This window comes from Dipteris shenzhenensis, chromosome 10 (assembly GCF_047967505.1).
Source record: "Dipteris shenzhenensis isolate YYH24624 ecotype China chromosome 10, Dip_SZ_1.0, whole genome shotgun sequence".
NCBI lineage: Eukaryota > Viridiplantae > Streptophyta > Polypodiopsida > Gleicheniales > Dipteridaceae > Dipteris > Dipteris shenzhenensis.
In genome coordinates, this window is record NC_141605.1 from 5,641,023 (window position 1) to 5,666,726 (window position 25,704).

Genomic DNA, 25,704 nt, shown 5'->3' on the forward strand with positions numbered 1-25,704 from the left:
GGATGTACTTGAGGACAAGCGCATAGAGCTTGTCAAGGTTCATACAGATGATAACCCTGCATATATGCTGACAAAGAGTCTACCTAGTCAGCAGTTTGAGTATTGTCGTGTATTGATGGGCATTGGATAGTATGCTCACTGGTTGTTCTCCCTTAAAGGCACATTGTCCTTTAAGTGGGAGGTTGTGGGGGTTAAAGGTCACTATGCCTTTACCCCGGTTATGTACAATACTCAAACACATATATAAATGAATGAAAAAGAAAATTAGGGTGGTTCTGCACCCACCAAATCTTATGTGGCTCTCTGTTTCTCTCTCTCCCTCTTCCATTCTTGCTTTCATTGAGAGCACTCTCACCATTTGATGGCAACCTTCGCTTGTTGCGTGATCATTCATTGTGCACTTATGTCCCATGGGCTTCAAAGATGATGAACTTCAACAAGTATTCTGTCTCAAATGTTATGGGCACAATTGCTATTGTTTTAATTAAAGTCGCAAGTGAGGAGGGCATGGGTGATCAAATTATCATTTTGCAAATGAGCCTCGAGATGAAGATAGAGCTGCAGTGAGTGAGTCCAATAATTCATTACACTTACTTATTTGTTTATCATGTCAACATTGTCTTACTTTACTTCCTTGTACCTTGTGCATTTCTATTGTAGTTGTCCTTTGTAAATAAGAGATAACCAACTGTTATGCAACTTATCCAAGAATTCAATGAAGAAGGGGTGGTTATGTATGTTCCAAAAAATGTCTCATTTTTTAAGGCAAAGGGCACCAATTGTGTTTTTTACTTCACTATTTTAGCTGAAGTTCCAGATGGTCCAACAAAGGATGACTTGAAAGCAGCTTTTGTCAGCCAAGTTTCACGATTAGGATACAGAACGAAGGTGAATACCTTGGCCTTACCAACTCATGCAATATACTCACAAATTGAAGCTCACAAGTTTGTCCTATTGCAAGTGTTTGGCATTCTACACTTTACAAATATTAACGCCGACTTGATCAAGCACGTTTTTGAGGCTTGTGGAGGAGTATGTGTTAGCAGAGATTCACTTCAACCTTTTTGCTATTCCTGCCAAGGCCCTCAAAACATTGAACAAGTTCCTTCCCTCACAGGAGACATCATACAACGTGGAGGTGAGTAAGTTCCTGTCCACATTAGAGGGCCATATGTTAACATTGTTCTTGCCTTGTCTTTTCCATTCATCCAATTGTACGATGGTATCAATTAGAACACCTTTCGCTCAAATACGTGAGTTATCACACAAAGGCTGATATGGACTTCATGGAAGCGTTGTCAACGTTTTTGCTAATGTCGATAGAGCACAACAAGTGTTGCCAAGGTTCTTAAACGACCAAGATACAGTTGTTGTGATGATAAAACGCAAGCTATCTTTCAAACATAATTATTTCAATGGAATCGTATGCCCAACTTGTACAATGCTTGCGTTGAAAGAGCTATTGTCAACTCCCTTGTACCAACAGAACAACGTTCGTATCAATTATCTTTGGGAGAAACATGTTCAAGTTGTACAAGCAAAACACATATTAGAACAAAACAATGATGGAGAATTCCAAGAACCATTGGAAGAATAATTTCTAACGGATACACTCGTGCATGGAATATACACAAGTCAACAAGTGGTTGACTTCGAAGGTCAAACTATTGAGGTTGCACCTTCTAAAGGTTTTTCTCCATTATGTTCAAGGAGAAATTTTGTGAGGAACTATCATTTGCTAAACTTTTCTTTGGAAACCCTCGACAATACAACATTCCCAAACACATCTCCTACCAAGAAATTGCAAAGAGGGAGTTAACAAATGTGGATCGCCGATTCGCACTCTCCATAAAGAACCTGTTCTTCAAGACAATGAAAATATTGGTAAAGCAAGTTCTCTCCTCATCTTGGGTTCGTATGCGAAAAGAAAAAACAAAAGGAATAGCCCTCCAAGCAAAGGATGCTCTGCTAGACACTAACATTGAAAAATTGCTTCATTCCAACATAGGTTACCGAGACTTTAGTCAGCTAAGAACTTCAACTGAAAATAAGCACTACCTCAAGAAAAACCTTTTCGCAATGCTTAGACAACTAGGACCACCAACATTTTAGTTGAAAAACTATGGCAACCATTGGCAGAAGCAATCTACAAACTCAACCCAAGGACTTCAGAAGAAAAGCATCCCAACCCACAAACATAGACAAGACATCTCCTACATGCTAATCTAATCACTACAGCACAATATTATGTTCACAGATTCCAAGCTCTAAAAAATATTATTAAAAAAGATGAAAAAATCCTAGGCAAAATAACAGATTTTCACTTTGTCTGAATTCCAAAATAGAGGGAGCCAACACGATCATGGTCTTCTTACACCTATCTTTGGAATATCTCCAAATAGTGAAATTGAAGCGTTTGCAGACAAATACATTTCAACAAACATCCTACAACTCCATCCACAGCACAGGCAAATCCAAACACATAAACATCAGAAAACATGCTACAATCGTTCAAAAAAATGTAGATTTGGTTACCCACGCCCACCCATGTCTTCTACAAAAGTATTAGAGCCTTTCACCATTCCTCCACTACTATACACGCATCCTATTGCGACGTTTACATACCGACAATTAGCGCCCGCTTAGCGTTAATCGTCGGTATAAAAATCGGGTTTCGTAAATCGTCGCTATATAGCGACTTTTGCCAAAAGTCGCTATATAGCGACGTTATTAAAGGTCGCTATATAGCAACTTTTAAAAGTCGCTATATAGCGACACTGAGACAAAATATTATAGCGACGTTTTACAGAGAGGTTTTTTTTTTTTTTAGGCCTTAAAATTTATTTTTTTCCAATGACAAAATTTTTTAAATTTTCATACATGTTTGAGCTCATAGAGAATTAAAAAATGAGAGCATGTACATCAAGCCTTTGAAGCTCATATATTCATGTCCAAGTTTGAGATGAGAAAAATCAAATAAGAGCATTTACATCAACTGTTTCATCTTGAGCCAAGTCTAAGGCGCCAAGCAAGTCTATCTCCAACTCTATACCGAGTTGATCTCCTATATCATCATCGTACTCTAGTATCGTACGTTCACCTAAAAGTATTTGATCATCTTCTTCAATAAAGCTTAAGTGTGGTGATTGATCTTGATGATTATTGTCTTCCTCGTCAATATCGTGATCTCCATCCTCCTCCCGTGCGATGTCATTATGCACATCTTCCTCTTGCCTCATATGGTGATCTACATCTTCTTCGTTAGATTCATCAATTGGATCCGGCATTGGTAGTGGCATCTCCATATCCACATCTCGATCTTCAAAAATCTACTTACTTTGTGGTGCAACTTGGATCACGTACCACCATCTTGGATCAGAACGATCCGGATGAAAAACCACCTATATTGAAGATGAAAAATCACGTGCCAAATGTCGTCAATTATATATATATCAATGGACTTAAAAAACGAGAGCTTTGACTAATTAAATCATTAGTGTGCACCTGCTCACAGTGCTCGGGAAGAACAAAAGTATCACTTTCATCGGTCCAATGTTTGGTGGAGTCTATTGCAAAGAGACCGCTACTATCTTTTCTCACTGTTGCATGGGGACCGTTGTAAGTAGTTCTAAACCATTTTACATCAAGAATGAAAATAGTAAATCGTCTGAAATCAATTTCATAGATGTCGCGTATGGTTCCACAATAATCCAACTGTGAGGAGAGAAGATTGGTATCCGAAGCACTTGCTCGGCTATCTTGTGTGAAGTTAGCCATGACTCCACAATCATACGTGACTCTCTTTGAATCGATGCGTTCCACGCGAAAATGTCGTCCATATGACCATAATGCACTGTACTTTTTGTACTATAAAAGAGCATCATTAAAACAATGAAGATGCACCTATTTTATAGCATATATTGCCACAAATAATTACGTCAAGAGATAAGAAACTTACATCCACCATACATCCAGATGATAACTCCCGCTCGTGCTCGTTTATTGTCTCTCCATCACGTTCGGCTTTACGTACAGCTAGTTGTAGCCAATCAAGTGACATGTGAGTAGGGAGAAGAGCCAGATCTCGTGGATATGGTTGTGATCGCCTGTATATTACTCTGAATCTCATCCTTGAATTTATTCTTTCTGCTTTGGCCACTTCATATCTCTCAATCCACTTCTGCATCTCAGGGCTATTGAGGATACAAAACTTATTGAATTTCTCCATTTGCTCTTCGCTCATCTTTCTTTCAATCCCTTTTCCTTGGGAGACCTCGCCAATGATGCGATCATCATCCTTGTTGTGCCAAGCTTGTGGCATATCAGGATTCGTGGATGCAAGAAACTCTGTGATATATACTAATGACTCTTGCACAAGCCATCCCTCTGCCATGCTTGCTTCTGGTCTTGCTCTTTGTCTTACAAACCCCTTTAAAGTTTTCATAAACCGCTCGAGAAAAAACATCCATCGATTATGAACGGTACCTGCTATAGCCACCTCATCAACTATGTGCACAAGCAAGTGGACTTGAGTTGTCATAATGCTTGAGGGAAAGTGCTTCTCAAGCAAGCATACGGCTTCAATGGATTCCACCCTAGCCTTCTCGATGCTCGATATAGAGATCTCTTTTTGAGATATCCACCTATTTCACATGTCCATGCATATGTAAGATATTTGAGATATCCACCTATTTCACATGTCCATGAAGAAAATACATAATGCGAATTGATAGTAAGCATACCTCACAATACCACAGATCTTGAATATAGCATTTCTAACATCTTCTTGTAAGCACCCTTTTATTGTAATTGGAAAGATGAACTATCAAAGCAACAATGAAATCATGTCAACAATATAACATAATAATAATTACGCTAATGCATCACTATTATCGGTACACTAATTCTACTTAGAATACCTGTAAGACCTTGTGCCAATCATGGGACTTGAGGCCACTAAGCTTATTGTCCTTTGAAAATGCTCCTTTCAAGCAACGCATGTACCCTGTCGGTGTTTGAAAAGAGGCAATGTCTGCCTTGATCGCTGCCTCCTCCCTCGTAGAGAGGATCCACGTTGCTTTCGGGAGGACAATTTTTCCTGAAGCATGCACTTGGGGCCACAAACGAGACATCCTATTCATAGCACGCAAGTCTTCTCGCACTCCTCTCGAGTCCTTGGAACCAACCAAGTGTGCCCAAATGGTAGCCCCCACATTCTTAAAGATATGCATGGGATCCAAGAGATGATTGATTTGTAACTGACCCCAATAAGGAAGCTCGTGAAAGATCGATAGCCTCTTCATACCAGGAGGAGGTTCCTCTCCATTCTCCCTCCAAGCCAATCACTTGCTTTCAAATATGATGGTGGTGGATCAAGCTGACCTCCACGTGCGAGATGGTCAAGATATGCATGGGATCCAAGAGATGATTGATTTGTAACTGACCCCAATAAGGAAGCTCGTGAAAGATCGATAGCCTCTTCATACCAGGAGGAGGTTCCTCTCCATTCTCCCTCCAAGCTTCAATCACTTGCTTTCAAATATGATGGTGGTGGATCAAGCTGACCTCCACGTGCGAGATGGTCGAGCGGAAGGTATCGAGCATGACCTTCATAAACATTTTTCCTCATATGTTTGGAGTAGCATGCAAGCGATTTCAGAGCGGGTCCACAAACAGGACAAGCATGGTACCCACTTGTAACAAGTCCTGCACGCGTGCATGAATATGTTAGTACAAGACATGCGTGCAAAAGAGAGTAAAAAAAGCATAATCCCTCATTGTACATGTAAAGACATAACCACGTACCTGCGCACTCTCCATATCCTGGGTAGTCATGCATGGTCCACATCAAGATACCCCTGACCAAAATATCATTGGTATGCCTAGGAGCTCTGGAACTATCAAAGACCTGCACTCCTCTCCATAATATCTGTAACTCCTCTATCAAAGGTGCCATGTACACGTCCATGTTTTTTGCCTTGTACTTTCCTGGCACAAGTAGTGCAAGCATGAGGTGTCCCTTTTTTATTGTTAGCCATGGTGGGATACTGTAATTCACCATGACTATGGGCCATGTCGACCAAGATGTCGAGCGTAACCCGAAAGGATTCACACCGTCCATGGCTAGCCCAAGATGTAAGTTGCGTGGCTCTCTCACAAAGTCCGGCCACTGATTATCTATGTGCTTCCAAGCTGCACAATCTGCGGGAATCCTCAATGTGTGATCAGTGGACCGATGAGATGCACCTTTACCGGTATCCTCTCACCCTGCAAGTCATCTCTATATCGTTGTTCCCCACACTTTGGACAACTAGCCAAATCTCCATGCTCACGACAAAAGAGAATACAATCATTACGGCAAGCATGGATGGTATCATAATCCATACCCACCATTGTTAGCATCTTTTTCACTTCATCTCTTGATGCGGGCATGGTATTTGGTGCAGGCAACATCTTCTGGAGCAACCTATGACAAAGACACTATCCAAATGATGATTCTCAAAACAAACAATATCCAAATAATGAGTCAAATTAATGCAAGGGCTAACCTCATTAAGGCCGAGACACTTGTATCCGACCACCCATACTGTACTTGTAGATTCAAGATTGAGAGACAAGCATGTAGTTTAGACATCCTAGCACCCTCGTACAATTGTGTTGATTGCAATTCTCGCATTTTGACCTCAGACTCTAACATCACGTGTACGTGGGATGTAGTGTCCCTAAAAATGGAATCCATCATGTCGACCATACCCTCGTCGTCATCCGGGAGACTATAGTCTTGTTGAAAGTGAGAAGGTATATGTGTACCCTCGTCACCCTCCTCATCCTGTCATAAGCTCATTCGTGTAAATATAAGATCTTCTATTTCCGGGTATACAATAAGATTGCGAACTTAAATAGCTTTGACTTACCGATGATTTATCAACATGTGCAACACCAACGGGGGGTACTGGTTCCGGCTCCTCCCCATACATCCGCAAGTGGCGCATGATAATACGACGTTGATGTCATACTTCTCGCTTGCAATGAGTGCAATGACAATATAACCTCTCCGTAAGCCACTTCGTGCTCCCGGGCGTTGGCGCATCATCGGATGAGCTTCCACTCATCCCTTCCATCTACACTTATAAAACCACAACATAAGCATAAGCATAGCATGTTTAATTTGAGCTTCTCTTGAGGCCATATAAAAAGAATGACGTCGCTATATAGTAAGGCTACATAGTAAGAGGAGATATTGACAATTATAAGCATAGCATGTTTGAGCTTCACTGAAGGCCATATTAAAAAAATAAACAATAAGCGTTGCTATATAGCGACGCTCTGTTCCGTCGCTATATAGCGACGTTTTTAATTTAAAGCGTCGTATATAGCGACGCTTTAAATTAAAAACGTCGCTATATAGCGACAAATAAGCGTCGCTATATAGCGACGCTATGGGTTGAAACCTGAAACGCCGAAACGCGCGGCGTTTTGTTCAATCCATTCCTAATCTCTCAAGTAAGCAACCCAAAATCTCCTCCCACCTATTTTCGACGCTATGGGTTAAAACCTGAAACGCCGAAACGCGCGGCGTTTTGTTCAATCCATTCCTAATCTCTCAAGTAAGCAACCCAAAATCTCCTCCCACCTATTTTCGACGACCTCCCATCTATTCCAAGCAACCTCCCACTCTATTTTCCACTCCTCACCCTTCTCCTACCTCTTGTACTCCCTCTCTCTCCTTTTTCCCTCTTTGGTTTCCAGAAAGAAAGTTCTTCAAGAGGTGAGTTTGTTTCAACAATGTAGGTTGTTTGTTTATTAGCTTTGGTTTTGTGAGTGTTTCTACTTGTATTGCTAAAGTTGTAAACTAGTTTTCATGCTTGATTTGAAAGGATTGAAACAAAAAACGAGATTTCAAGAAAGAAAGAAAGAAAACTCACCTCTTCTTCCTGTATTTCTCTTCCTTCTCTTTCTCCTTGTCTCCTCAATCTCCTTCTTTCCTTGTCTCCTCAATCTTCTCTTTCCTTGTCTCCTTTCAAGAAGTTGCTTTTGTGATCTCCTCTTTCCACTAACATCTTATTTGAAAAAATGGGTTGTTTTCTCTCTTTTGTAGGGCCAGTCCACTACACCGAGCGGGACATACTCTCTCTTTTGTGGGGCCAGTCCACTACACCGAGCGGGACATACTTTTACAGGTAAGTGCTTCCTCTTCTTTCCATTTAATATTTTTGTTATTTGCATTGGCCTGCAGCTAGCGCCTTAAGCGCTAGCTGCCGAGATGGGCGTAGGAACCCTCTCTTCCCCTCTCTCTCTTTCCGTCTTCCCCCTTCTCTTTTTCTCATTTCTCCCCCTTCTCTTTTTTCCCTCTTCTCTTATTCTCTCTTTCCCCCTTCTCTCTTTTCCCCTCTCTCTTTTCCCTTCTCTCTTTCCTTTCCCTCTTATTCTCTATTTCCTTTCCCTCTTATTCTCTGATACTTATGCTTCTCTCATTCCCCCTTCTCTATTTCCCCCTTCTCTCATTCGCATAAGCTCTTTTTCCGCATGAGCATAAGCTCCTTCTCTATTTTCGCATGAGCATAAGCTCATGCTTATGCTCATGCATGAGCATGAGCTTATGCGTAAGTTTCCGCATAAGCTCTTTCTCTTTTCCGCATAAGCTCCTTCTCTTTTTCCGCATGAGCATAAGCTCCTTCTCTATTTCCGCATGAGCATAAGCATGAGCTTATGCTTATGCTTATGCTACTTAAGCATAAGCTCATGCATGAGCATGAGCTTATGCGTAAGTTTCCGCATAAGCTTATGCGGAAATAAAGAATGAGAGAAGCTTCTGCTTAAGCTCTCTCTCTTTTTCTGCATGAGCATAAGCTCCTTCTCTATTTCCGCATGAGCTTATGCTTATGCTTATGCTTAAGCATAAGCATGAGCATGAGCTCATGCTCATGCTTATGCTTAAGCATAAGCATAAGCATAAGCTCATGCTTATGCTCATGCATGAGCATGAGCTTATGCGTAAGTTTCCGCATAAGCTTATGCGGAAATAGAGAATGAGAGAAGCTTATGCTTTCCTCATTCTCTTTTTCCGCATAAGCTCTTTCTCTTTTTCCACATAAGCTCCTTCTCTTTTTCCGCATGAGCATAAGCCCCTTCTCTATTTCCGCATGAGCTTATGCTTATGCTTATGCTTAAGCATAAGCATAAGCATAAGCTCATGCTTGCTCATGCATGAGCATGAGCTTATGCGTAAGTTTCCGCATAAGCTTATGCGGAAATAGAGAATGAGAGAAGCTTATGCTTCTCTCATTCTCTTTTTCCGCATAAGCTCTTTCTCTTTTTCCGCATGAGCATAAGCTCCTTCTCTATTTCCGCATGAGCATAAGCATGAGCTTATGCTCATGCATGAGCATGAGCTTATGCGTAAGTTTCCGCATAAGCTTATGCGGAAATAGAGAATGAGAGAAGCTCCTTCTCTTTTTCCGCATAAGCTCCTTCTCTATTTCCGCATGAGCATGAGCTTATGTGTAAGTTTCTGCATAAGCTTATGTGGAAATAGAGAATGAGAGAAGCTTATGCTTCTCTCATTCTCTTTTTCCGCATAAGCTCTTTCTCTTTTTCCGCATAAGCTCCTTCTCTTTTTCCGCATGAGCATAAGCTCCTTCTCTTTTTCCGCATGAGCATGAGCTTATGCTTATGCTTATGCTTAAGCATAAGCATAAGCATAAGCTTATGCTTATGCTCATGCATGAGCATGAGCTTATGCGTAAGTTTCCGCATAAGCTTATGCGGAAATAGAGAATGAGAGAAGCTTATGCTTCTCTCATTCTCTTTTTCCGCATAAGCTCTTTCTCTTTTTCCGCATAAGCTCCTTCTCTTTTTCCGCATGAGCATAAGCTCCTTCTCTATTTCCGCATGAGCTTATGCTTATGCTTATGCTTAAGCATAAGCATGAGCATAAGCTCATGCTTATGCTCATGCTCATGCATGAGCATGAGCTTATGCGTAAGTTTCTGCATAAGCTTATGCGGAAATAGAGAATGAGAGAAGCTTATGCTTCTCTTATTCTCTTTTTTCGCATAAGCTCCTTCTCTTTTTTCGCATGAGCATAAGCATGAGCTTATGCTTATGCTTATGCTTATGCTTAAGCATAAGCATAAGCATAAGCATAAGCTCATGCTTATGCTCATGCATGAGCATGAGCTTATGCGTAAGTTTCCGCATGAGCTTATGCGGAAATAGAGAATGAGAGAAGCTTATGCTTCTCTCATTCTCTTTTTCCGCATAAGCTCCTTCTCTTTTTCTGCATGAGCATAAGCTCCTTCTCTTTTTCCGCATGAGCATAAATGCATAAGCATAAGCATATGCATAAGCTCATGCTTATGCTCATGCATGAGCATGAGCTTATGCTTAAGTTTTCGCATAAGCTTATGCGGAAATAGAGAATGAGAGAAGCTTATGCTTCTCTCATTCTCTTTTTCCACATAAGCTCTTTCTCTTTTTCCGCATGAGCATAAGCTCCTTCTCTTTTTCCGCATGAGCATAAGCATGAGCTTATGCTTATGCTTATGCTTATGCATGAGCTTATGCTTATGCTTATGCTTAAGCATAAGCATGAGCATAAGCATGAGCTTATGCTTATGCTTATGCTTATGCTTAAGCATAAGCATAAGCATGAGCATAAGCATGAGCTCATGCTTATGTTTATGCTTATGCTTAAGCATAAGCTCATGCTTATGCTCATGCATGAGCATGAGCTTATGCATAAGTTTCCGCATAAGCTTATGCGGAAATAGAGAATGAGAGAAGCTTATGCTTCTCTCATTCTCTTTTTCCGCATAAGCTCTTTCTCTTTTTCCGCATGAGCATAAGCTCCTTCTCTTTTTCCGCATGAGCATAAGCATGAGCTTATGCTTATGCTTATGCTTATGCTTATAAGCTCTTTCTCTTTTTCCGCATGAGCATAAGCTCCTTCTCTTTTTCCGCATGAGCATAAGCATGAGCTTATGCATGAGCATAAGCTCCTTCTCTTTTTCCGCATGAGCATAAGCATGAGCTTATGCATGAGCATAAGCTCCTTCTCTTTTTCCGCATGAGCATAAGCATGAGCTTATGCTAAGGAAGGAGCTTATGCTCATGCGGAAAAAGAGAAAGAGCTCTTAAGCATAAGCATAAGCATAAGCATAAGCTCATGCTTATGCTCATGCATGAGCATGAGCTTATGCTTAAGTTTCCGCATAAGCTTATGCGAAAATAGAGAATGAGAGAAGCTTATGCTTCTCTCATTCTCTTTTTTCGCATAAGCTCTTCTCTTTTTCCGCATGAGCATAAGCTCCTTCTCTTTTTCCGCATGAGCATAAGCTCATGCTTATGCTCATGCATGAGCATGAGCTTATGCGTAAGTTTCCGCATAAGCTCCTTCTCTTTTTCCGCATAAGCTCCTCTTTCTCTTTTTATGCCATGCTTATGCTCATGCATGAGCATGAGCTTATGCTTAAGTTTCCGCAGAAGCTTATGCGGAAATAGAGAATGAGAGAAGCTTATGCTTCTCTCATTCTCTATTTTCGCATAAGCTCCTTCTCTTTTTATGCATAAGCTCCTTCTCTTTTTCCGCATAAGCTCCTCCTTCTCTTTTTATGCATAAGCTCCTTCTCTATTTTCGCATAAGCTCCTTCTCTTTTTCCGCATAAGAAGCTTATGCGGAAATAGAGAATGAGAGAAGGTTATGCGGAAATAGAGAACGAGAGAAGCTTATGCGGAAATAGAGAATGAAATAAGCTTTTGCGTGAGCATATGCGGAAATAGAGAATGAGAGAAGCTTATGCTTCTCTCATTCTCTATTTTCGCATATGCAGAAACATGAGCATAAGCTCATGCTCACCCATGAGCATAAGCATAAGCTCATGCGGAAAAAGAGAAGGAGCTTATGCGAAAATAGAGAATGAGTTTCCACATAAGCTTCTCTCCTTCTCTTTTTCTACATAAGCTCCTTCTCTTTTTCCGCATGAGCATAAGCATGCGGAAACTCATTCTCTATTTTATGCATAAGCTCCTTCTCTATTTCCGATGCCTATGCTTAAGCATAAGCTCATGCTTATGCTCATGCATGAGCATGAGCTTATGCTTAAGTTTCCGCATAAGCTCATGCTTATGCGTGAGCTTATGCGGAAATAGAGAATGAGAGAAGCATAAGCTCATTCTCTATTTCTGCATAAGCTCATTCTCTATTTCCCACTCTATTTCCCCCTTCTCTCATTTCCCCCTTCTCTCCTTCTCTATTTTCCCTCATCTCTTTCCCCTTCTCTATTTCCCCCTTCTCTCATTCTCTATTTCCTCATTCTCATTCTTTTCTTTCCTTTACATCTTCTTTCCCTCTTATCTTTCCCTCTTCTTTCCCTCTTTCCTTTCCCTCTTCTTTCCTTTCCCTCTTCTTTCTTCTTGCCTATGCCTATGCCTATGAGAATGCTCATGTTTGTTTTTTGTTTTCTGTTTTCGTGTTTGTGTCTATGTTAGACATGGGATCACGTCGCTCATCCGACGAGTACGGACAGCCTCGCAGGAGGAGAGCTCACGATCTATATGCTCCAGAGGACTTTGATTCCTCTCAGGCGACTACCCCGAGGACTACCCCTGGTCCGACTCCTCTCGGTCCTAGCACTGTGACTACCCCTGGTCCGACCCCTCTTCCACGTAGCACTGCGACTACCCCTCAGGGAACTCCTTTGCTAGCCGCGCATGGCTTTGTCGAGACTCCCGACGAGTTTGTAGCGCAGATGAGCGATGAGGAGGCAGCGAGATTCTTCTCTCTGCTCTCTCAGAGGACCTCCGCAATTCCTTCCCCTACACCGATGGGTGGACGTACTGCCCAGCCATCCCCTCGCGCCCCTTCGACCACGGGATCATCACCTGCGCATGCCTCCCACAAGGGAAGGAAGAGTAGGATGGGCGGCTCATGTTGTGCTGACTCAGGAGATGTAGACGAGTCAGCATACTCACGCTCCTTTAGGTCTCCACTTGGTCCAGAGACACAGTATCAGTCAGGTCCCTTTCCCTCTCCTACTCCCACAGCTACTCCTCGATCCGGAAGCGGTCGTGCTGCTTCCACTCCTTCAGACTCTGCTACCGTCAGTCCCCCTTACTCATCAGGGGATCTCTCCTATCAAATCACATCTGCCGGAGAGATAATAGAAGACAAAAAGGGCAAAGCAGTGATGGCCACCATGAGGAGGTTGATGAGTCATCACTTCAAGAGCGGCATAAATATCGATTGGCGGTATCAAGATGCCCAAAAGAAGCAGACGGTGATCGATGAGTTAAAACAAAGATACCCTAATCCACCAAATGTGGAGTTTAATAACAATTATATGCTCGAGCGCATGGGTTTGGTCCTAAAGCATCGCAGATCAACCTTGCATACTTCCATTACAAAGGGGTTGGCTAAACCCAGCTGGGCAAACAAAGCTGATTGGAAGTACTTCAAGAAGCAACATAGGGACCATCCCGAAATGTTCGAGGGTCAGAGGAGGGCTGCGAAGAGACAGCTGGACGTCGTAGGTACTTCGCACTTTGGTGCAGGCGGACGGTATGCGTTCGAGGCAACCGTGGTAAGTCTACTTCTTCCCATTTAATGTATTGTTCTATTTGTTTTACTTACATATTACATGCACTTTAGCTAACTCTAACTCTCGTAAATTGGATCCACAGCAAGCTGCGATGGGTCGTCTTCCTACAGATGCAGAGACGCGGCACGCATTTCGGATAGGAACAAAGCCGTGGTTCATTGAGCAAGAGGCAATGGGAGCGACAGTCGATTGGACTGAGGTGGCTGCTCGCACGGTATAAGTTTACTCCTACTTGTAATCTCACTTTTTAATTTAAGTTCCAATCTAATTTTCGATTTATATGGTTCACTCTTAGGGTCAAAGCTCAAGCGTCCCATCATCGGAGACGAGCGATCAACAGGGGCAAGGATCGGACGCAGGTGCCGAGGACGAGGGAGAAGACGCAGGTGTCGCGGACGAGGGAGAAGACGCAGGTGTCGAGGACCAAGGAACAAGCCAACAAGACAATTCGGATTCGGATTCGGATGAGTAGTGGTAGTAGCATTTTGTATATCCGCTCGTTTGAGCAATTTTGTATCGCCCTTTCACAGGGTAATTTTGTTACAAACACAGTTGTATATGTATATGCATTTCTTCCTCATCGTTCATAAGAACAATTTTGTATCACCCTGCAAGCAAGGGAAATTTTGTTATAAAAAACTTTCTTTTGTAATTACAAAAAAAAAAAGGATTAGTGGGGCTAAACAGGGCCAAAAGGAAGCCCTGTTTAGTCCCACTAACCCTTTTTTTTTACTTCTGTTAATCGTCGCTATATAGCGACGTTTACCAGTGTCGCTATATAGCGATGATTATCAGTGTCGCTATATAGCGACGTTTGTCATCGTCGCTATATAGCGACGATTAACAGCATCGCTATATAGCGACGGTTTATAGCGACGCTCCTTTTCTGACGATTTTAACAACTTTTATAGCGACCTTTGCGCCCGTGAAAAAAAAAAAATTTAATGTAAAAAGCGTCGGTATTTCCGTCGGAAAATGGCCTATGCCTTGTAGTGCTCGTAATAACAACATTATAAAGAAACACATCAACTTGATTAACGAATCTTTATCAATAGAAAACACACAACTATTGCACTACAATGAATTTTTAAATGCTATTAAACTAACAAAAGATCAATACATATTAGCTCTTCAAGGATCTATTTCACAGCCAACACTCTTCTTGAAAAGACAACCTAAAGACATTTATACTAACAACTTCAATCCTCATGTATCCAACTTATGGGGGGGAAACATAGACATACAATTCATACTAAATCCCAATGGGGCTACAGCTTACTGTACATCTTACATGACAAAAATTGACAAAGAGACAAAAAATCATATGTTTCAACAACTACAATGAGGAACCAAGCCTTGATAACTACACTTTAATATGGCATGATAAATACAACAACAACAAAGACATTATTGACCCAAACAAAGAAAAATTCAACAAGCTAATTCCAAAAGTAATGGAAAATTCAACAAGTAATTAGACCAACACAAGCACATCAAATATTGAGATGAACAATAACATTGAGGCCTATGACATTACAATAGGCATGCCCAATCAACCCAAAACAAAGCAACTCCCTAATTACACTTTCAAAAAATATACAATGGCACCAAATAATGATTACTACATTAACTTTAGAGCCTTGAACAACAACCATCGTTTGATTGTAGAAGACATAATGCTAAAAAAAGGATTTTCCCCTCACAAGCATTTCACCTCTTCTTGACAGGAAATGCAAGAATAGGAAAAACATTCACACTTCTGACAATAGTACGAGCACTTTTGCGAAACTACTCACATAAACAAAAACATAGACTCCCCAAAAGTTCTTCTCCTAGCATATACAGGAAAAGTTGCTTTCAACATTGGCGGCACCACAATCCACTCTGCACTACACCTGCCTCTAATGGCATCACACTGCACAAGTCTTTCAAGTGAAAAATTACAAGAACTCTCTCAACTCTACAAAGACCTTCAACTTGTTGTCTTTGACGAATCTTTGATAGGCCATTCCACATTAGTTGCGGCTGATATGCGACTCCGTGAAATCAAGCACAACCACAATGAACCCTTTGGAGGTGTTGATATTCTCCTATGTTGAGACTTGTGCCAAGCTAGTCCCACAAAGGATTCGTGGCTATTTATCAACCAATCAACACAAACAACTATGCAAACTTATTTTTGGAAGAGCAATTTCTTGCAATATGAATTAACTGAACCAATGCACCAAACAAATTCTCAATACATTGAAATATTCAATAGAATAAGAACAGGAGAACATACAACAAACGACATATCATACATTATAGACAACCAATTGAGAAGGAGAGTGTGCCACACCTATTCTACACTAATGCGTTCAAAGATGCTCATAATGAAGAAGTATTCCACTTACTCAAACAAAATCCTCATATTCTTAAAGCAATAGACAAACACCACAAGACATGCAGCAAAACAATAACAATACCATCAAATCCATTAAACACAGTAGGACTACACTAAAAACTCTAGCTAAAGCCAGGTATGATAGTCGAAATATGTTCAAGAAATCTTAACATCCTTGATGGCTTGGTAAACGGTGTAGACGATATTTTCCAAATTCAAACATAACACATGAACAACAAGTTGTTTGGATCTTATTCAACAATCTGGCAATAGGAAGACAAACTCGAATCAACAACTCAACTCTTTACGATGTACAAATTCCAAAACAATGGACACCAATACTACAAATCACAAGAGAATTTCAAATTGGCAAGAACAACCTAAATTCAATTACACATAGACAATTTCCAATCTAGCCCGTAGCAGCTAGGACAATCCACCGTTCACAAGGACTATCAATGGATCAACTTGCATTTGACCCATCAAACATAAAGTCACATGGATTGACATACACAGCACTATCACGTATAAGAAACCCCAAAAACCTTTACATCATCAAACCATTACAACCAAAGCACCTCAAAGTTGGCAACTAAGATGATCAAAGAAGACCGATACTCTGCAAGAGGAGCCCAATTTTGTTCTACGCTATTTTAAAAAAACTATTCGGTGACAATGCTCGACTCGTTGTCCTCTTCGACAAAGGGGGGTTCAATGTCTAAGAGTATTTTGCAACGCATTTGGATCATGCAACCTTTGCTCCTAAGCTCTTTCCGGACCGGGAAACACATGCTTTGTCAATGCTTTCCTCGATAACAATCACAACACCAAAGAAAATAAGAAAGCAACAGACAGAGCTTCACCTTCGGTATACGCTTCCTCGGCGGCGGCTGCATGAAAACAACTCTTCAATGTCTTCCTACTGAGCTTCTTGATAGTGGAATTCTTGAGTAAACTCCCATCTTTGGTGGGGTAAATAAAATAGGTACATTCACCACTGTGCATGGAGCAGCCGAGGAGGTTTTGACAACGCAGGCACCGAAAACTGATACAAATCCTTTCTCTGCCAAAGCTTCCACCTCTCCCACGACAGGGCCTGTGACTTGGCGCAAAAAACAACAAAGTTTGGAAAGCATGATATGAAAGCGTCTCTCTGCCAAAGCTTGCACGCCTCCCGCGACAGGACGTCTAACTTGCGGCCCAAACCAATCAGCTTTGTAAAGCTATATATTACGTGCAGCACCTGGGACTTACAATATATCGAAACAAGGGGGGCGCAGTTCAACGCTAGTGTGAAGAGGAGGACAAAGAGACAGACAGAGTAAGAGTTAGCACCTTCTGTTGTTCGGCGCTGGTCTATATTTGAATCGTTGTTGTTTCTGTGTCGCAATGATCTTCGGTGAATTCCGCTTTTCGTCGGCATCTGTTATTTTGGCCAAAAAGAGATGATTAAATACGTACAAGGAATGCGAGATCCCAGACCATTCTTGAAATCATCCGGTATAGTGAAAAACGTTGGAGACAGGTCGCTTCATCAGGACAGCCTGGTTTTAATTCCAAAGGAATAGTGTATCACTCACTCACTCCCTAGCTAGGCAGTGCTAACAAACCTACATTAGCAATGAAGCATAAAACGCCACGTGGCCGTCTCTCCTTGAATTTCGTGTCTGCTTCTCCTGCAAAATGTTTCCTCTGAAGAAGAAGAGGACCTCTGCAACTCGCTACACTTGCTGGAGTTCTTTTCGCGATGATAATCAACTTGTATACAGGACGCGGCAGAGATCCGTGTCCAACGTATAGCGTCGTGGCTCAGATGCATGGCCCAGGGTTTTTTGGCAGAGATCCACGCTCCTACTTGTTGGCAGCTCATCTGCCCAGCGCTAACTCCCCGACGGATTTCCCCGAGGACAGTGGAACGGCGGGGAAGGAATGCTCGCATTCAGGTACTGCCATCCTTTAGTGTGCAACAGTCGAAATTGCAAGAGGTAATATATTTTGTTGTAAGGCAGGTTTTCCTTAGCGATTAGGGAAAAAGTGACTGGAAATTGGTTATCCCTATGGTCATGCTTCGCAGGTAGGTCAGGGACCGAGCGCTTATGGAAGACGTTCTTCACAGATCCCTTGTGCGACAACAAAGAGAGCAAAGTAAGTGTGTTACGGGTCCGAACTGAGTGATATGCACAACACATCTGTAGATTGGCTAGTCTGAGGAGTCTCGTGAATTTTCACAACAGACAATCCCAAGATCTCCAGAGCATAAGATTACCAAGGAGTCCCTATGGGTAGACGGCTGGTACAAACCAGGTTTGGTTAAAGGCATGGTCGAGAAAAAGCCCAGAGCACCCACTGGTGAGGCCCACGATTGGGGCTTAGGGGAGCAGTGTTGCAAGGCCACCTTGGGGCCTGATGTGAACTTCAAAGCACAAGAACCGCACGAGAGGAATGACTGGGAAACTGTCAGCTTAGAGGACGCACTCACGTCTATCGAACGGATGCCCCAGCTGCCTTCATTTCAGAACCTTGCATACATCTTGAATAAGTGCAGAACAGTTAAAAACCCAGCGTATACCAAGCGCTTGTATGCCTACCTGCGCAAAAATGGGCTGGAAGATCATAGATCTCTTGGGAACTACCTTGTCCCAATGTTGGTCCAAGTTGGAAACATGTGCGATGCTCAACATGTTTTCAATAAGTTGGTCGATCGGAATGTGTATTCTTGGACTTCTCTTATCACAGGTTATAATGAATATGGGGATTCAGAGCGTGCCCTCAACCTCTACCAGAAAATGCAAGAGGATTCCATAAGACCTAGCAATTATACCTTTGTGGCCGTACTTAAGGCTTATGTTAGGCTGAAAGATGCAGAAAGAGGCCGAGAGATACACGTCGAGATAGCGAGAAAAGGGATGGAAAGAGATCTTTTTGTTGGCAGCACCTTGGTGGATATGTATGGCAAATTTGGCTCTGTTGCAGAAGCACAGGAGGTTTTTGACAAGCTGCCGATTCAAGACGTAGTCTCGTGGACTGCATTAATTGCAGGATATGCAGAGCATGGGCGTGGTGGGGAAGCGCTGAACTGTTTTTATCAGATGCAACTTGAGGGTCTCTCTCCAAATGTTGTCACATTTATTTGTAGCTTGAAAGCTTGTGGCAGCATAGTTGCCATTGACAAGGGCCAAGAAATACACGCTGAGATTTCTAGAAAGGGGCTGGAAAGACATGTGTCTGTTGGGAACACCTTGGTGGATATGTATGTCAAATGCGGTTCGCTTGCTGAAGCACGGGAAGCGTTTGATAAGCTTCCAGTTCGAGATGAGGTCTCGTGGAATACACTTATAGCAGGATATGCCAAGCAGGGTCTTGGTGAGGAAGTGCTGAACTCTCTCAAACAGATGGAACTGGAGGGTCTCCCTCTAAGTGTGGTTACATCTATTTGCTGTTTGAAAGCTTGTGGCGGCGTAGGAGCCATAGACAAGGGCCGAGAAATACACACCGAGATTTCCAGAATGGGGCAGGAAACAGATCATGTTGTTGGCAGCACCTTGGTGGATATGTATGCAAAATGTGGCTCACTTGCAGAAGCGCAGGAAGCATTTGACAAGCTACCAGTTCGAAACGAGGTCTCATGGACTGCACTGATTGCAGGATATGCCATGCATGGGCTTGGTGAGCAAGCTCTGAACTATCTGGAACAGATGAAACAGGAGGGTCTCACCCCAGATGCTGTCACATTTGTTTGCAGCTTGAAAGCTTGTGGCAATATAGGAGCCATAAAGAAGGGCCGGGAAATACATGCCGAGATTTTCAGAAAGGGTCTGGAAAGACATCTTTCTGTTGGCAGCACCTTGGTGGATATGTATGCCAAATGTGGTTCACTTGCTGAAGCACGGGAAGCATTTGACAAGCTACCAGTTCAAAATGAGGTCTCATGGAATGTCCTAATTGCAGGATATGCAGAGCAGGGGCTTGGTGAGGAAGCAGTGAACTGCCTCGAAAAGATGAGACTGGAGGGCCTCTCTCCAAATGCTGCCACATTTGTTTGCAGCTTGAAAGCTTGTGGCAGCATAGGAGCGATAGGCAAGGGCCGAGAAATACACACCGAGATATCCAGGAAGGGGCTGGAAAGAGATTTTGTTGTTGGCAGTACCTTAGTGGATATGTATGTCAAATGTGGCTCGCTTGCAGAGGCACTGGAAACGTTTGACAAGCTGCCAATTCGAAATGAGGCCTCGTGGAATGTATTAATCACAGGATATGCCAACCATGGGCTTGGCAAGGAAGCACTGAACTGTCTCAAAGAGATGCAACTGGAGGGTCTCTCTCCAGATTCTGTCACATTCATTTGCAGCTTGAAAGCTTGTGGCAGTATAGGAGCCATAGATGAGGGCAGAGAAATACATGCTGAGATAGCCAGAAAGGGGCTGGAAAGAGATCTTGTTGTGGGTAATACCTTGGTGGATATGTATGCCAAATGTGGCTCACTTGCAGAAGCACAGGAATTCTTCAACAAGCTGTCACTTCCAAATGTAATCTCGTGGTCTGCACTAATCGCAGGGTATGTTGAGCAGGGGCTTGGTGAGGAAGGGCTGAACTGTCTCAAACAGATGCAACTGGAGGGTCTCTCTCCAAATGCTGTCACATTTGTTTATAGCTTGAAAGCTTGCGGCAGTATAGGAGCTTTAGAAAAGGGCCAAGAAATACACACTGAGGTGGCCAGAAAGGGGCTGGAAAGGGACCATGTTGTTGGCAACACTTTGGTGGATATGTATGCCAAATGTGGCTCGCTTGCAGAAGCATGGGAAGCATTTGACAAGATTCCAGTTCGAAACAAGGTATCATGGACTGCACTCATGGCAGGATATGCTCAGCAAGGAGAAGGTGAAGTAGTTTTCCATATGCTGGAGAAAATGAGAGAAGAAGGGATAAAGCCAGATGGGGTCACATTGTCTATTGTTCTTACTGTTTACAGTCATACGGGAGTAGTGGGGAAGGGCCGGACGTACTTTGAGACCATGAGCAAAGATCATGGCATCACTCCAACTATCGAGCATCACATTGGTATGGTTGATCTCCTTGCCCGTGCAGGCCAATTAGATGAGGCGGTAGTGATGGTGAAACATATGTCTTTCCATCCTAATCTTGTGGCATGGCGTACAGTGTTGGGGGCTTGTCAAAGGTGGGGTAACTCGGAGCTTGGAAGGCTAGCCTTTGAACATGCAGTGCGATTGGATGAAAAGGCTGCTGCAGCTTATGTCTTGATGTCTAACATTTATGCAGATCCTCGTATGGAGGAAGAGCAGAAGGTCGAGGTGAACGAACAAGCATGGAAGAAACTAGGACAGTTGGTGGACTGACAATTGGCAGCATCGTGGACAGCTTGTGTCTTGAGGTTTAACATTTATGCAGATCCTCGTATGGAGGAAGAGCAAAAGGTCGAGCTGACGGAACAAGCATAGAAGAAACTAGGACAGAGTTGGTTGACCAACAATAAGCAGCATTGTGCATGTATTTTTGGTGGGGATACAAGACATTCCCAAGGCAAAAATATGCATGCAAAGCAAGATCTTTTCCCGGAACACCAGGGAGCTGCAAAGTCTCCATTCCAGCAAGAGGGGGGGGGCGCGGTTGCAGCCCCAAACAACCTTAAATCTATTACTCCAAGTACCTTGGGAGTTTTTTTGTCCCACTGCTAGTTGAGGCTAAGTGACTGTAGGAGCAGTAGAGAGTAAACCAATTCAGTAGATGTCTGCTTCAAAGAGCTGATGTTCTCTTATTACCAGCATTGGGATTGACAGATAGCACTGAGGTGTGTCAAGAGTCTAATTTATCCCTCTTTACATAATATTCCAAGCAGTGATGCTGGACACTGTCTCCCATCCATATATATATATATATATATATATATATATATATATGTATGTATGTATACACACACATACATACATATATATATATACATACACCTACCTTTGTAAGACTAGAATATATCCAATCGTACAAATTCAGATTTTTGTTGTTCCAAAGTCCAAATTTCTACAATGAAAGTAAAGAGAAAACGGAAGAGAAGAAAAATGAGCTAACAATTTTCTTTTTAAAACTAAAAGGTAGACATACTCAGCATATATATATATATATATATATATATGTATGTATATGTATGTATGTATGTATGTATGTATGTAGAATATATCCAATCGTTCAAATTCAGATTTTTGTTGTTTCAAAGTTCAAATTCCTATAATGAAAATAAAAGAGAAAATTGAGCTAACAATTTATTCTGAAAACCAAAAGGTAAACATAGTAAGCAAGCAAAGCAATGCTTTCAATGGATCCCTGCCACAGATAACTACTCCCACGTGCTCCTTTTTCTCAACTCATAGGACAGGAGTTATTCATCTTTTCCCACTTCACAAGTTCCAACAGATCTCATGCATCATCCTCAAGAGGAATTTAATGCTTAATTCATCAAGCACCTTCATAACATGCATCATCAACTTGCTAGCAACTATTGCACTTTACACAAGCCATTTGATATCACGATTTTGTAATTTGTTCCAAGACGCTTGCTTGTAGACTACGATTGCTAGTGCTTGATGATCAAAAAGTGAAAATCATTGCTAAAGCAAGGATGTTTTTATCGAAGGTATAGTAATATAGGATTGTAATATGCTCGCAATTTTTTTTCATAGCTTATGTTTTAAAGTTCCAAACTGTTGAATTCCATCTCATTAGAAATTTTCTTTCAAAATTTGGTAAAATATTCTTGAGCATATTTGAAAAATCACAAACAAAGCATTCTACCAAGGGATTCAGAGACAGTCCAAAGATTGAAGTGCTCCTGAGGCTAGATTCACAACAAATGTAATTTAATGAGATGAATCTATTTTTGCGAGAGCACCTCCAAACCATGTCGAAAGACTAGAGTGCTCCTAAGGCTAGATTACACAAATACACTTTAACTGAACATGTTAGATGCATGTCACTGTTTATGGAAGGAAGCACTAATCGGTGATGAGTAAGTATGTATGTTCATTTCTAATACGATTGATTTCTTTGAACAAACTTAGTTAAACTACTTTTGCAATTGTATGACATGTTGAACTACTCAATTTAATAGTTAAATTGTGCTATTCAGTGTGAAGTGTCGTTCAAGAAACTCTCTACGTACAAAGACCAATTACAAGATTTTTGTCAGAAGATTGATCTCTTGCCACCAATGTACCAATATACTAGAGAGGGACCGATACGTCATCTGAATATCCAAGCAGTTGTGACAGTGGGAGACATACAATACCAATCTCCCCCCAAATATACAAGTAAAAAAAGAGTAGAACGTGCAGTTGCAAAAGGTGCACTTGAAGCTCATTCAAAGATTTCCACAAAAAATGATGTTTGTCATGACCCTTGAGGGTAAGACTCATTTACAACTCTATACTACACTATTGCTAAAAGTAAATTGCAAAACAAAGTAGTACCATAAAAAGTGCAAAATTAAAAAGTGTGGTTACAAAGTAACAAATTCTACCTTATTGATTTTCAAATACATGTAATTTATAATGATATTATTTTCTTCACAAAGAAATATAGCTGATCTAACTTACTCTAACTTTGCTTTTATAGAATGAATCAACATTTTGTAAAAGTATTCTACAACAATATACACAAAAAAATAATTTTTCATTGCCTACTTACCATAAAGAAATGCTATTCAATTCTATTTTAGAAGTTGCAGGAAAGTCTTATCAAGGAGCTGCATCAAGAAAGAGCAAAAAACATGCAAAAGTTATGGTAGATAAGGCAGATCTACTACCCATTCATGCTAATACTCATACCATACATAATTAAACTTTTCTCCAACTTTCTAAGATTTGAATTGACTTTTGTTGTATGCATGTGGATATCCATTACTAGGACGATTTTCCTTTGACTTTCTAGGTTTTGAATCTATCCAGCTTATGCACATTTCAATACCTTCTATAATCTACCTCAATGTTCTATCTAGATAGTAAAGAGTGGGCTGTAATTTTCTCATAGAAATATCTTAAAGCATAAGCTGTAGGAGACACGACTGATTTAAATGTACAAAAATGTGTGACACCTCTTGAATGTAAAAAGCAAGAAATAGAATTTGTTTTGCTTCTATAGAAGTTAAAAGAGTGAAGGTAAATATTATGGAGAAGGGTTCTATGAGTTATGAGCTGAATCCACCAGATTATCCTTGGATGACATAATTCTCAAAAGTTTTGGCTGAATCTCTTTCTTCTCTATGCTTTCCCCTTTGTGCATGGTTGAATAAGAAGATAAAAGATCATATATTGCATTCTATATTTATTATTCAGACAAGAAAGTACATAGTATTTGCATAAAATTTCTTTTGAACAGGCTTGATTTTGTTAGTAAACAAATAATCATATAGCTCATAATTCTTTTTAGAAGAATTTTTGGTAAAGAGAAGTTCATTACATGACTTTAAGCACATGTGACATTCATAAAATAAAGAGTAGTATTGAATAACGTATGAGTACATCAAAATCTTACAACCTTTTAAAATTTTCATGACAAGAGTAATATTTGTTTTCACTCTTATTTTAAAAGAAAGAAAATATATGGTTTGAATTTTTAGTTTAAAGATTTGATTAGAATATATGCTTGTACTTCTAAACTTCAAACAAGCAATATGAGAAACATGATGCAGATATTATTGTAAATGAAATGGTAAATATTAATATAAAATAAAATATTCCAAAATATTAAAGCAAAAACAGAAACACAAATGCAAATTTATTTTATTTCTTAAAAGCTTTATTGTGTTCATTACTCAATGTATAGACAAAGTAAATATTCGTATAGTAACAACCGAAATGAAAAAGGTAACTATATTTCTAGAAGTAACAAAAGTAGACCATAGTTCAACATGTAGTATTACATAATACAAAAATATAGAAGTAGATTATGTCTTCATTTGCATATCACAGTAATAACATGTGCACAAATTTAAAACTAGTAGAAGAACACAAGATGATGGTTATGATTATGTATACTACTTGATAGTAGTGATTGCTATAGTAAAATGAAATAATGATGAAGAATACCTACACCATTAAAAGTAAGCAAACTTGATACTATGTATTTAATAGGTAATATCATTAAAAACTTGTAATTAATAGAAAACTCTATGCAGCTACACTGAGAGCCATTTATAAAAGAACTTATTAAGTTTTAGTTTTGATAATTTTACCTTGAATCTATGTTCTATTACTAGAATTTGAATAAAAGTATTAAATCTCAAAAAAATTATTTATTTAAAATATTATGAAAATATAAAAGTAATAAATAGTACCATCAAAGGTACTTAAAACGAATGCTATGAAAATATATATAATTTATTACATATAAATTATGCTAATTTCATATGTATTAACAAAACTTAGTTTAAATCATCTTAATTTCATATAAGTACTTTATATTATATTTTTTTATTTTGTTTTATGTTGTGATTTTAATTTGTCTTAGTATAATTAAATGTTTCTCAAAGAAAAGAATATTGATTACATAAGTTTTATTTCATATTAGAAGGCTATATGATTGCATGAAAAGATGAAATTTATTTTGTAATTGTTGTTTTGAGTAGGTTTTCAACTCTAAATTTCAATTTTCTACCATGGGATCCAAGGTATACTGGAAAATGAGCTTACAAGATCTTTTTTGTAAATACACCTTTTT

The 25,704-nt window shown here is 40.4% G+C and overlaps 2 protein-coding genes across 3 annotated transcripts; both read left to right on the top strand.

Moving 5' to 3' along the window:
* The first annotated feature begins 13,470 nt into the window (after positions 1-13,470).
* Positions 13,471-17,124, top strand: LOC147897314 (uncharacterized). The gene is made up of 4 exons (XM_087380846.1): positions 13,471-13,580; positions 13,681-13,812; positions 13,894-13,984; positions 16,967-17,124. The coding sequence occupies exons 1-4, from the start codon at positions 13,482-13,484 to the stop codon at positions 17,122-17,124; spliced, it is 480 nt and encodes a 159-aa protein (XP_087236972.1). The 5' UTR covers positions 13,471-13,481.
* Positions 17,125-17,254: 130 nt separating this feature from the next.
* Positions 17,255-21,850, top strand: LOC147897315 (pentatricopeptide repeat-containing protein At2g39620-like). Of its 2 annotated transcripts, XM_087380983.1 has the most exons (4): positions 17,255-17,302; positions 17,751-17,924; positions 18,056-18,126; positions 18,216-21,850. In XM_087380983.1, exons 2-4 carry the CDS (start codon positions 17,795-17,797, stop codon positions 21,333-21,335), a joined length of 3,321 nt encoding a protein of 1,106 aa, XP_087237109.1. In that variant the 5' UTR covers positions 17,255-17,302; positions 17,751-17,794; the 3' UTR covers positions 21,336-21,850. The 2 variants fall into 2 exon arrangements, with proteins under 2 accessions (XP_087237109.1, XP_087237108.1); XM_087380982.1 differs by lacking the exon at positions 17,255-17,302 and having other exon boundaries at positions 17,617-17,924.
* The last annotated feature ends 3,854 nt before the right edge of the window (positions 21,851-25,704 follow it).